We start from the raw sequence: 14,190 nt of genomic DNA, 5'->3' as shown, positions 1-14,190 counted from the left end.
AATTCAGGTTCAATCTGAGATAAGTATTGACAAGATTGATTACAATTTTTGCAACTTTTTATTTAGAATCTAATTATTCATTACATTTATTTTTGAAATGTGTGCATTGGTGGCAAGCTAGAATTCAATTCTCATTCCTGAAGAATGTTGAGCTGTCATTCTGTTGAAGATACACCCACAGTGCTGACTGGTGGACCTCCAAATCTCGCCCATATTCTGACTTGTGCCTATTTAATGGTCCAAAATTTTGGAGTGTCAGAGGCAAGACAGTTGGCACAGGAGGTGAAATCACTGACCTATTTGTCAAGCACTCCTACTTATGTGATGGTCCTGATAAGTTTCTAATAAATGGTGACCCGAGTATAGATGCAGTAAGCCATGGCACGGCAGGTCAGTCTCCCTGATGGGAGAGCGTTGTTGGAATAGACCGGTACAGCACAGGACAGGTCCTTCACAGGGCAATGTCTGTACCAAACATGATGCCAAGACCACCTCTTTATCTGCCTGTACACAATACATGTCCTTTCGTCCCTTGCTTATCCATGTGCCTATCCAAAAGTCTCTGAAACGCTGCCATTGTATTTGTCTTCACTCACCACCCTCAGTGTAAACATACTTGCCCAGCATATCTCCTTTAAACTTTGCCCCTCTCACCTTAAAGATATGCCCTTTTGTATTTGGTATTTCAATTCTGGGAAAAGGATTCTGTCTCCCCTATCTATGCCTCTCATAATTTTACATACGTATTAAGTCTGGCATAAAACCTCTGGCATTCCAGAGAAACCAATCCAAGTCTATCCATCTCTCTGCTCATCAATGCTGTTAACAGTCTTGTCATTAATTGTATAATTTCCTCACACTTGCTTGGATTGGACTATCTGACAATCTCTGTCCATTTCTGTAGCTGATCTAAATACCTTGGTATACACACAGTCCGCGACTCCTGAAATCTTGGTGTAATTTGCAAACTTACTAAACAATCCATCTGTGTTTATGTCCAGGTCATTTATATATATCACAAACAGCAGAGGTCCCAGCGCAGGTCCCTGCGGGACTCCACTGGCCAAAGACCTCCAGCCTGAATATCATCCTTCCACCACAACCCTCTGTCTTCTATCAGTAAGCCTGTTATGAATCTATACCACAAAGCCCCGTGTACCTTAATGTTCTGGGTCAGCCCAGTATGTGGGTCTTCATCAAATGCCTTACCATGTAGACACCATCCATGCCTTACCCTCAGCGATCACCTTCGTCACCTCCTTGAACAATTCAATCAAGTTAGTAAGACACGACCTGCTGCGTACAAAGTCAAGCTGACTGTCTCTATTTAACCATCTTTCCAGGTGGGAGTAAATCCTATCCCGAAGAATCCTCTCAAATAGCTTCCCTACGATTGATGTGAGGCTCACCGGCCATTTAGTCCCATTGTTTCTCTCCACTTCACCTACTTAAATAAAAGAACATTTGCTCCTCTCCAGTCCTCCGGGAGCTCGGCGGTGGCTAGAGAAGATGCAAAGGTCTTCGTCAAGGTTCCTGGAATCTCCTCTCTTGCCTCAATAACCTGGGAGATTCCCTCACGTCCTGGCGATTCATCCACGTTAATGCTCTTCAAGATCCCCAACACCTCCGCTTTCTTCATCTCAAACTGCCCTTGCATACGAGTGTTCTCTACACTGCCCTCACTGTCCTCCATGTTAGTGAAAACAGATGCAAAGTGCTTGTTTAATGCCTTGTCTACATCGCCAGACTTCAAGCACAAATTCATATCTTTATCCTCGAGAGGTCCTTCTTCCTAGTCACCCTCTTGTTTTATATGTCGGTATAAATAAAAAGCCTTGGGATCCTCTTTAATTTGACACCAAAGCCTTCTCCTGCTCTTCTAATTGCCCGCCTGGGTTCTTTCCTCTTTGCTTTATATTCCTCAAAGGCCCCAGGACATGCAGGGTCTGTGTACAGCACTGGGAGGTAGTGGTGAGGTGTCGACTGTGCCTGGAAACATGGTCACTAAGCCGTCTCCTAGTATATCATATCATATCATATATATACAGCCGGAAACAGGCCTTTTCGGCCCTCCAAGTCCGTGCCGCCCAGCGATCCCCATACATTAACACTATCCTACACCCACTAGGGACAATTTTTTTAAAACATTTACCCAGCCAATTAACCTACATACCTGTACGTCTTTGGAGTGTGGGAGGAAACCGAAGATCTCGGAGAAAACCCACGCAGGTCACGGGGAGAACGTACAAACTCCTTACAGTGCAGCACCCGTAGTCAGGATCGAACCTGAGTCTCCGGCACTGCATTCGCTGTAAAGCAGCAACTCTACCGCTGCGCATACATCAAGCATCATTCAACCCCACTCCGTCCCTAGCATCCTCCCGCTCAATATACAGTCCCTAGACAATATGATTGAGGATGTAAGGACAGGGTTGCTTTACCTGAGAAACAGGTGCACTGGTACAGGTGCACTGGTACAGGTGCACTGATACAGGTGCAGTGGTAGAGCTGCTGCCTCAGTGCCAGAGACCAGGTTTGATCCTAACTGTCCGTGTGAAGTTTGCATGTTCTCCATGTGATTGTATTGGTTTCCTCTGGGTACTCCGGTTTCCTCCCACATTCCAAAGTCATGTCGGTTTGTAGATGGATTGCCCTCTGTAAATTGTTCCTGGTATGTAGCATACAGAAGTGGATAACTCATATTTCACTTGGGCAGCTTACAACCCAGGTATGAAGTCAATAGACAATAGATGCAGGAGGAGGCCATTCGGCCCTTCGAGCCAGCACCGCCATTCAATGTGATCATGGCTGATCATTCTCAATCAGTACCCCGTTCCTGCTTTCTCCCCATACCCCCTGACACCGCTATCCTTAAGAGCTCTATCTAGCACTCCGCCATCCTTAAGAGCTCTCTCTAGCAGGTGATGAGTCATACAAGAAATCGAGATAATGGCAACAAACCTACTCGGGTAAGACAGCAATTCCCCAATATCATGTTGGGCAATTTACAGAGGAACTGTCCAATCCACTATTTATGTTTGTACAGAACCAGATCACTTTCCGAGTCTCATCTGTCCCTGCAAGGTGCTGAGTCAGGTGGTCTGGATGAGGCTGATGGAGATTGCTGGTGAGTACGGGATCTCAGAGAACAGAGCATGGGGTCTGCACGCAGAAAGTCAAGAGTGCAGCACTCCTGCTGTACCAAGACTGAAAAGCTGGTACTGACAATTGTGGCCCTGCCTCCCGGATTCAGGCAGTTTGCCCTCATGGATAACTCACCTGCTAATTGCCAACTAACTAACTGATTAGTCCACTATGATGCAGGAAACTATATTCTGCACTCAGTATCTTTCCTTTTCTCTCTACCTGCTGTACATGAGTCTGGTATGATTATATTTCTGTGTACTATTATCTGATTCTATTGGATAGCATGTAAAACAAAGCATTTCACTGCACCTCAGTGCATGTGACAATATTAAACATTAACCATCTACCTGTCCTTTCAATAATAGAGATCAGTAAACTTTCATTTATTGCTGATGGACAAAGATGAAATCAAACAATCATTAACAAATTGTGAGATACTAACTGAAATGCACGACAATAATGTGCATTTTATAAGAGATGCAAAAACTACCATTCAATAGAGAAACTATTTTATTAGCTGCTGTTAAACAGGTCTCTTAATCGTGCATTCTACATCCTCAGATCATGTTCCCAGCTACTTCAACACACTCAATACTGAAAGCACAAGCTAAACATCTCTGAAACTTCTGACCAATCATCTTAAAATTGCCTTCATGCGAAGGTGTGGTGATGAAGACATTTTAACACTACCCGCAAACCCAAAAATTGTAACCATAGTAAAACACTAGCCTAAGTGAGCAGAATTGTACTTTCCTGAAGCATTTCCTAATGTAAGTGCTTGCTTAAGTGAGCAGAGAGGTATTGGACATCGCAGGAGAAGCAACATCTACTGATCGTGTTCAAGCAGGCAAATAGTTACAATAGCAGACAATGGATGCAACCTGTTGCCTTGCTCATCCCCCAGTGCAAGGCCAGATACTACAGCTGGACAAAATTTACAAATTAAACCATCCAATTCTGGATTAAAATTGCCTTTGAAGGATTGAATTGAAGGATGAGAGGAGATCTTATCGAAACGTATAAGATTATTAAGGGGTTGGACACGTTAGAGGCAGGAAACATGTTCCCAATGTTGGGGGAGTCCAGAACAAGGGGCCACAGTTTAAGAATAAGGGGTAGGCCATTTAGAACTGAGATGAGGAAAAACTTTTTCAGTCAGAGAGTTGTGAATCTGTGGAATTCTCTGCCTCAGAAGGCAGTGGAGGCCAATTCTCTGAATGCATTCAAGAGGGAGCTGGATAGAGCTCTTAAGGATAGCGGAGTCAGGGGGTATGGGGAGAAAGCAGGAACGGGGTACTGATTGAGAATGATCAGCCATGATCACATTGAATGGCGGTGTTGGCTCGAAGGGCCGAATGGCCTCCTCCTGCACCTATTGTCTAAAATGAAGGGGAAAGACTTTTGCCAAAAATGCTTCTTTTTACAATAAACTGTTGTGAGTGGAAGTGTTTCCAGAACTGTGGGAATCCAGTCAATAACCTGTTGTCACAAGTGTTTCACAGCACACTGTACTAACTCACTATATACATTGGGGGCTTTTCCAGGCTCACACCAACATGGCACTCAAAATCCACAGATGTGCTGGTAAATCACTGACCTGAACCAACACAGTGATACAACTAAACTTTCTGACCAATGTCTCCAGCACTAGTTGTCACCTGGAATCTTCCTTGAAACATGTTGAGGGAAGGAGCAGGGGGTGATATTCAGCAAAGATGTTAATTTCCCACAGGAGCCTCCAGGTCGAAGCCCGGCAATCCTGCACATTCACCATATTCCAGTTAGTCACTTCACAAAGGATAAATAGAAATGTAATAGAGTTGACTTATTAGCATACAACAATGGAATCTGCAGCTGTAAACCTTAGCAAGCAGTGGTTGATATCACTGCTGCTGTGTACCCCAGGAGATGTAGTCAGGGCGAGTTGCAGCATGATATTCATCAATTAACTGCTGCACAATCTCCCGGGAATTATCCAGTTCGTCAAAACTCTCCTTAAATATGTCCTCTTTGCGAAATTGTTCTAAGAATGCTTCTCTTTTTCTGAGTTTATCATACTGTCTGCTGGTTTTTTCAAACAACTGTGGGATGAAGAGAAAACCCTTAATTCCATAAAATCAAACACGTGTTACATTAAGGTGCAGAATGGTTTCACAATTTTTTTAGTACAGAACCCTTTAATATTAAACCCCTTATTTCATTCTCTGATATTCAATATTCTTTGAATATTTGTTTTCACACTGAACATTTTATACAGGACAGGTTTTATTTGGTGTTTTATAACATTCAACCAAAACTTTTGTCAACAGTTCTAATCTTGTGGCTGGAATGTACATACAAGCTATTCATGATCTCTTGAAACAGACATACCCAGAAAAGAGCAACACACAGTCAAATCCCTCGTATCAGACAGCAGGATTTGAACTGTTATCACCATTTGTTTTGAATGTATACATACATGATAAAGTACAGTATTGGGACAGGACCTCAAAGGTTAGTCAAGCAAGCCAGAATGGCTGATTTATTGGGACTTTCCACCCCTGGCAGCACACTGCAAGGAATGGTGCACTCCCAATAGCAAATGACCAGTGAGCTCAGCCAATGCACCAGTGGGTGTAAGATCTAACCCATTTACTGTCTTGTTGAACAGAATTTGTTTATAAAGTGTTCTTTACTCTCAGTCATTTATTTCACTTTCCACTGCACATCAACAATTTAATCACAGAAATGCAAACACATTGCCAGACAATAAGAATAAAACTATTAGAACTGTCACCTGTCAACCACAAAGATACTGATACTTACTGAGGAGATGCTGGTATGATTGGCCATCATAAGCCCACTGACACGGTGAGCTGACGGCAGGTATGGAGACTTCCGTGACAATGCCACTTGAATACTAGCCGGTCCCCAAGGTATGAAGTTGGCCAACTTTCGCTCTCGTATTCTTTGCAGACTTTTATGGACCTATTTAAAGAATGTGGCTTAGAGTGAAAACATAATCCTATTGCATCTGTGATCACCTTGATGCAGCAAAAAGCACTTTTATTTAAAGTGCTCTCACTTAATGACAAGCAATACAGGGCAGTAAGTCCAAGACACGAGACCATGAGAAACATCTCGTTGCTTTTAGTTGATGATTCCTCATATGTTGGAAAACATACTTGGCGAATAAAGTATGATTATGATTATTGCCCAGAACATAACCTCCTACCTTGTATTTAATGCCCTGACTGATGAAGGGCAGTGTCCCATATGCCTTCCTATTGTCATTACGCACCTGCATTACCACCCTCAGGTATCTGTGGACTTACACACAGAGGTGGCTTTGTTCCTCAGTCCCACCAAAACCCTTCCATTCATGGCATGTGCCCTAAGCTCATTAGTGCTCCCAAATTGCATAACCATATTAATTTGTATTAAACACTATCTGCCATTTTCAGCCCATATCATCACCACACGGATATTTCCCTACACCCCATGATTAGCTTTCACACCTTCAATAACTCTGCCAGTCTTCATGTGAACCGATGAAGGCAAGCATACGTATGCCATCGTTACCACTCTACTCTCTCATGTTGCCACTTTTGGGGGAGGGTTATGGATTTGGGTCCCAAGATCAATGTTATTAAAGGACTTGCCATTATTTGTATTCTTTTCTCTTACATCAATAAACTTGCTCGCTGAAAATGATTATAGACACAAAATGCTGGCGTCAGGCTGCATCTCTGGAGAAAAGGAATATGTGACGTTTCGAGTTGAGACCCTTCATCAGACCTTCCTTGGAGTAAACTGTATCTGCCATTTCTTTGCACATTTCAGTAACTGATCCTACTTTCATTTACCTGATAACAGCCTTTCCCAATCAATCAAGTTCCTGTCTTATGCCATCAAAATCAGCCTTTCACCAATTTAGATTTTAATTTATTAGTGTGCCTTCTCTCCACAACTATTTTAAAATTAATAGAATTATAGTCACGGCTCTCAAAGTGTGCCCTCACTGACACTTCAGTCATTTGCCCAGAGTAGGTCGAGTGCTGCCTTTATGGATGTGGAGAGTTTCTATACCCATTCTTAACTTGATGAGGTTCTAACTCTATAATCTTACCTGAGTAGGGTCCACTTCCCCTTGGATAATGTTGAGGATGGCAATGTAACAGTGGTTAGTTTGCCTGTCCCTGCCAGTGGACACCATCACATTCTTTGGTTGCAACAGTCTTCGCATGACGTCCAGGACCGTAGTTTTACGTACACTTGCCACCTGAGGACAAAAGATGCACTAGTTTTAAAAATTAGCGAGTTGTAATTTTCTATCCCTCCCTTTGAACAAAAGTAGCATAGAATCAGTGAACAGAAATAGAGCCAAAACTAACTAGTTTCTCATTAAAAAAGGCAAATATATCTAGTCTTGGTTTTTGATGGTTTATTATTGTCATGTATATCGAGATACAGTGAAAAGTTATGCTTGCGTACTATCTGATCAAATCATATTAGTACTATCAAGAAATAAACAAGGACAACAGGCAACACAAATAGCAGCGCGCAGTAGGTAATGTTACATACATTATGGTGTTAGAGTTACAGAGAAAATTCCAAGATCCACAATGAGGTAGGTTGGAAGATCAGTACTACACCCTATCTTATGGGAGGACCATTCACTCTGATATTGTCATAACTTACACAGTTGCAAGACACCATTTGCTATCAAGAGTGCTTGAACATAACCTACAATGCCCTCCATAATGTTTAGGACAAAGACCCATCATTTATTTATTTGCCTCTGTACTTCATAATTTGAGATTTGTAAGAGAAAAAAAATTGCGTGTGGTTAAAGTGCACATTGCCAGATTTTAATAAATGCCATTTTTATACATTTTGGTTTCACCATGTAGAAATTACAGCAGTATTTATACATAGTGCTCCCCCCCCCCCCCCCACCACCATATCAGCGACCATAATGTTTGGGACATAGCAATGTCATGTAAATGAAAGTAGTCATGTTTAGTGTTTTGTTGCATTTCCTTTGCATGCAATGACTGCTTGAAGTCTGCGATTCATGGACATCACCAGATGCTGGGTGTCTTCTCTGGTGATGCTCTGCCAGGCCTGTATTGCAGCCATCTTTAAGCTTATGCTTGTTTGGGGTGCTAGTCCCCTTCAGTTTTCTCTTCAGCATATAAAAGGCATGCTCAATTGAGTTCAGATCGGGTGAGTGACTTGGCCACTGAAGAATTGACCGTTTTTTTAGGTTTGAAAAAATCCTTTGTTGCTTTAGCAGTATGTTTGGGATCATTGTCTTGCTGTAGAATGAACCGCTGGCCAATGAGTTTTGAGGCATTTGTTTGAACTTGAGCAGATAGCTTGTGTCTATACACTTCAGAATTCATTATGCTACTACCATCAGCAGTTGTATCATCAATGAAGATAAGTGAGCCAGTACCTTCAGCAGCTTTACATGCCCAGGCCATAACACCCCCACCACCGTGTTTCACAGATGAGGTGGTATGCTTTGGATCTTGGGCAGTTCCTTCCCTCCTCCATACTTTGCTCTTGCTATCTAATATAAGCTAATCCTCATCTCATCTGTCCACAAGACCTTTTTCCAGAACGGTGGTTGCTCTTTTAAGAACTTCTTGGCAAACTGTATCCCGGCCATCCTATTTGCGGTCAGCAGTGGTTTGCATCTTGCCGTGTACCCTCGGTATTTCTGTTCATGAAGTCTCCTGCGGACAGTGGTCATTGACAAATCCACACCTGACTCCTGAAGAGTGTTTCTGATCTGTCGGACAGGTGTTTGGGAATTTTTATTTATTATAGAGATAATTCTTCTGCCATCAGCTGTGGCCTGCCAGTCCCTTTGCGATTAGTAAGCTCACCAGTGCTCTCTTTCTTCTTAATGATGTTCCAAACAGTTGATTTTGGTAAACCTAAGGTTTGGCCGATGTCTCTAACGTTTTATTCTTGTTTCTCAGTCTCATAATGGCTTCTTTGACTTTCATTGGCACAACTTTGGTCCTCATGTTGATAAACAGCAATAAAAGTTTCAAAAGGTGATGAAAAGACTGAGGAAGACTAGGTGCTGGGAGGTCTCTTATACCTGCATTAAGGAGGCATTTGAACACACCTGAGCAATTACAAACACCTGTGAAGCCATGTGTCCCAAACATTATGGTGCCCTGAAATGGGGGGGACTATGTATAAATACAGCTGTAATTTCTACATGGTGAAACCAAAATGTATAAAAAACACCCTTTAATAAAATCTGACAAAGTGCACTTTAACTCCATGTGATTTTTTCTATTACAAATCTCAAATTGTGGAGTACAGAGGCAAATAAATAAATGATGGGTCTTTCTCCCAAACATTATGGAGGGCACAGTATATAAATTCATGCACAAGCCCCTCAGACCACCATCTTAATCAGTATTAGCATGAGCACAGAACTAGGGCGGCACAATGGCACAGCTGGTAGAATTGCTGCCTCACAGCACCAAAGATTCGGGTTCGATCCTGATATCGGGTGTTGTCTGTGTGGAGTTTGCATGTTCTTATATGTTTAAGGTGAAGGGGGAAAGATTTTATAAGAATCTGAGGGGTAACTTTCTCACACAAAAGGTGGTAGGTGTATGGAAAGAGCTGCTGGAGGAGGTAGTTGAGACAGGGATTATCGCTATGTTTAAGAAACAATTAGACAGGCACATGGATAGGACAGGTTTAGAGGGACATGGTCTAAACGCAGGCAAGTGGGACTAGTTTGGATGGAACACGTTAGTTTGTGTGGTCAAGTTGGGCCAAAGGGCCTGTATGATTCTATGATAGTGATCTACACTATTTTCTAGGGGGAGGAGTCACTTTGGAAAAAAAATTAGAGGGTCGCGTAAACCAAATTGACACATTGTTCTTATTTTTTTAAATCCTGTTGTATCAAAGTGACTTTAATGACAAATTTCACTGACACCTTCATCCCTAATGAAGATGGCAATATGAAGATTTAAAATCTTCACCAGCACAAATGCCATGGAACATATATACAAACAACAGGTCAGAATAGTGGAGCACATTGGCCCTTGAAGATACAAGCCACTACATGACAAACAAATTAATTGTTGTTACATCAAACATAATTTAAGACATAAAACCAATCACCACGTACTGATTGATCTGTGGTAAGCGGAGTATAACCAGTCATGAGAAAATGAAGCCTTGGAGTGGGAATGAGGGAAGCAATCAATCCGATTAGATCATTATTCATATAGCCAGGGTACCGTAGTGTGGTGGTACTTGCAGACATGATGGTGGACACCTATGAAACAAAATCACAACACAAAGTCACACTGCAGCTAAAATCATTAAAACATCAATACACTAGCTGGGTACAACTAAACAGAAGCCAATCAAAGCTTTGGTGTTGGGAAGCAATAAATAGGAGCATCCATTCATCAGAACAAACCCAAGAAAATAATTAACTTGACCAGATCAAGGCTGCAAGATAATTACAGCTGCCCATAAAACTGCATTTCAACATTAGATTACCCTCTATGAGAGTCCCCTCCCCGAGCTGTGCTTCCACACCATAATGCCAAAGGACTAATGTGTCAGCCGTGCTTCCGTTCACTTTTTATTCCGATCCAAAAGTCCCGCAGCTGAAACATTAAGCTGGGAAAGTCAGTGGGCGGCAGCAGTAACAATAGCAGTACAGTAGACTATTATTGTTATGATTAAACTACTATTGTTTTTTTTTTTGTGTGTATCCATGTGTGTACGTGTGTGTGTGTACTCGTATGTGTATATATACACAATGAACTTTTTTCTCTCTCGTTTATTATATTGTTTACAGTGTACTATGTTTACATATTCTGTTGTGCTGCAGCAAGCAAGAATTTCATTGTTCTATCTGGGATATTTGATAATAAAATACTCTTGACTGTTGCCAGCATTCAGGTGGAGGAGCAGTCACTGGGGGGCAGTGCCAGGCAGTGGAAGGGCTGCAGGAGCAGTCACTGGGGGGCAGTGCCAGGCAGTGGAAGGGCTGCAGGAGAAGTCACTGGGGTCACTGCCAGGCAGTGGAAGGGCTGCAGGAGCAGTCACTGGGGGGCAGTGCCAGGCAGTGGAAGGGCTGCAGGAGAAGTCACTGGGGTCAGTGCCAGGCAGTGGAATGGCTGCAGGAGAAGTCACTGGGGACAGTGCCAGGCAGTGGAAGGGCTGCAGTGCCACCTAGGGGCAGGGAGTGCTACATTGTCAGAGATGGTGACTTTTGGTGCTCCAATTGAAAGGGACAACCCTGAGCCTGAGTTACCCCAGCATTTTGTTTTTCTTTGGTATAAATCAACATCTGTAGTTTCCTTGTTATGATATGAGGGATCATGTGTCTGCAGGAATTACATGAAGGAATTCCTGCTGCTCTAGATGCCAACTTATTTACATCGGCGAAACCAAGTGCAGGCTCGGCGATCGCTTCGCTGGACACCTGCGCTTGGTCCGCATTAACCCCCCTCCCATTCCCAGTCTGACCTTTCTGTCATGGGCCTCCTCCAGTGCCATAGTGAGGCCCACCGGAAATTGGAGGAACAGCACCTCATATTTCGCCTGGACAGTTTGCAGCCCCTTGGTATGAACATCGACTTCTCCAACTTTAGATAGTTCCTCTGTCCCTCTCTTCCCCTCCTCCTTCCCAGATCTCCCTCTATCTTCCTGTCTCCACCTACATCCTTCCTTTGTCCCGCCCCCGACATCAGTCTGAAGAAGGGTCTCGACCCAAAACGTCACCCATTCCTTCTCAAGATGCTGCCCGACCTGCTGAGTTACTCCAGCACTTTGTGAATAAATACCTTCGATTTGTACCAGCATCTGCAGTTATTTTCTTATAAGGAATTCCTATAGTCAGTTTTGATATTTAAATGAACATCCTGCCCCGATTAAATTATTTTTACAAGCAATTCCGATCTATCTTCCAAAAAGGTTTTTTTAAAAATCGATTCAATTATTACTAATTTTATTTGGGACTACAAGACTCATAGAATAAATAAAAGACATCTATGTAAGTCTAAAACTAATGGAGGAATTGCCTTACCTAACTTCTTATTTTATTATTGGGCGGTTAACATTAAAAATATAACCTGCTGGTTGGATGAAACTGATCAACAACCGGATTGGTTAAAGATGGAGAAAGAGGATTGTTTACCATTTGATATTGGTGCGATCCTCTTAGCCCCAATAAATTTAAATAAAAAAACATATGGAGGTAACCCGATTATACACAGTGTTATCCGTACCTGGAAACAATTAAAACTTACTTTAAAACTGAGTAAATTATCTGCTTTCCTCCCTATTGCGAATAACCCTTCTTTTAAACCGTCTGTCTTAGATAGAGGATTTGCTCAATGGAAAAGTTATGGAATTAAAAGGGTGGGAGATCTTTATCATAAGGGAACTTTTCTTTCTTTTCAGGAGTTACAGCAGAAGTACGGATTACATGTTAATAATTATTTTAGATATTTACAACTTAGAGATTATGTAAAATTATACATGCAAGAATATAAATTTAGAGGTCCAGAAACTCTTGATGTATGCCTGAATCGACATTATAATTCAAATAAATTAATATCCTTTATTTATAATACTCTCCTAGATACTGACATTCCGTCATCAGAATCATATAGACGAGCATGGGAGGACGAATTGAACCAACTCATAATGCAAGATATATGGGATGAAAGTTTACAACATATACACCAATGTTCATTAAATACTAGACATTCCTTAATACAATTAAAAATAATACATAGATTACATTATTCGAAGACGAAATTAAATAGGATTTTTCCTAGTATCTCTCCTATTTGTGATAAATGTCAATTTCAAGAAGCTAATTTAACTCATACTTTCGTAACTTGCATAAAAACGCAAAATTTTTGGTTGGATATTTTTTAAATAGTTTCTAAAGTTATCGACAAGCAATTGGATATGGATCCAAAATTAATTATATTAGGATTATCAGAACATACTACAAACTTTACAACAAGTCAGGTACATTTTCTTGATTACGGTTTAATAACTGTGAAAAAATTAATACTTAAATTTTGGAAAAAACCAATAACCCCCACAATTAAAATGTGGACTACGGAAATGACAGAGACCCTGCATTTGGAAAAAATAAGATTTGCCTTAATTGACAAACCTGATTTATTTTTTAAAATATGGTCTCCATTTATTGAATTTTTAGAAAAGTAAATGGATTTGACACAGGACTAAAATACAAATTTAAAATTAAAAGTTGAAACTTGAGTTTAGGGTTGGATGTACAACTGTGGTTATTGTCTCCCGGATCTACCCCCTTTAATTTTTATAGTTATACCTTTAAAAAAAAAAAAATATTCTCTCTTCCCAATAGTTTATAGTTTTTTTTTTTCTTCTTTATTTTTTATTTTCTCTCTTTTAAAATTTAAAAATTGAAGCTATGTAAGAAATTTGTAACAAATTTGTCTTTTATTTCTATCTGTACATATGCTTTTCAAAAAAAATTTATTTTTAAAAAAAAATTATTTTTACACCACCTTTTCTTTTTTCTTTAATTAACCTCCCAATTCTATGTGCATTAAGCAATGCTTTGTAGATCTCTAATCTAGTTATTTACTTACCAACTGGTTGATCTGAGAAAAGGAAGGTTTCTGAATATGAAGCCTGTCTGTTGCAATCCGATTTAGTGCTGTGTTGTCAAGAACAACCTTTGAAAATACAGAATAGCAGCTCAGAGCTCAGTCCAAAACAGCAAACCACAGCTTGCCACAAGTTGAAACATTCCACTTGAAGTTACTCACCACACAGTCTGCATTTTGAGTTAGTCTCTTCAGTGTTAACAGCGAATTATAAGGCTGCACAACAACATCACTCATCTCATCTTGATTAGGGAATACAGAGTAAGTCTGAACCAACTTCTTTGGGTACCTTCGGAGATTTAATAGGTTTAATAGATTTAATAGGTTTGCAATTCAGAATAGTCAGACTTTCAAATTCTGATAAATAACATTGGTTTTCCTCCCTAAA

At 41.0% G+C, this 14,190-nt stretch overlaps 1 protein-coding gene across 1 annotated transcript in view; it reads right to left on the bottom strand.

The window, feature by feature from the left end:
* Positions 1-2,875: 2,875 nt before the first annotated feature.
* tubg1 (tubulin, gamma 1) overlaps positions 2,876-14,190 on the bottom strand; it is a 53,523-nt gene continuing 42,208 nt past the window's right edge. Inside the window, exons 7-12 of the mRNA XM_078424419.1 lie at positions 13,965-14,091; positions 13,785-13,871; positions 10,301-10,450; positions 7,256-7,408; positions 5,953-6,114; positions 2,876-5,228 (exon numbers count right to left, since the gene is read on the bottom strand). Of these exons, the coding sequence (XP_078280545.1) occupies positions 5,031-5,228; positions 5,953-6,114; positions 7,256-7,408; positions 10,301-10,450; positions 13,785-13,871; positions 13,965-14,091 (877 nt within the window). The 3' untranslated portion in view covers positions 2,876-5,030. The remainder of the gene's footprint in view (positions 5,229-5,952; positions 6,115-7,255; positions 7,409-10,300; positions 10,451-13,784; positions 13,872-13,964; positions 14,092-14,190) is intronic.

The sequence above is a fragment of the Rhinoraja longicauda genome, chromosome 29, assembly GCF_053455715.1.
Source record: "Rhinoraja longicauda isolate Sanriku21f chromosome 29, sRhiLon1.1, whole genome shotgun sequence".
In the NCBI taxonomy this organism is placed as follows: Eukaryota; Metazoa; Chordata; class Chondrichthyes; order Rajiformes; family Arhynchobatidae; genus Rhinoraja; species Rhinoraja longicauda.
Note: the sequence above shows the minus strand (reverse complement) of the source record. Positions and strands in the feature narration are given on the sequence as shown.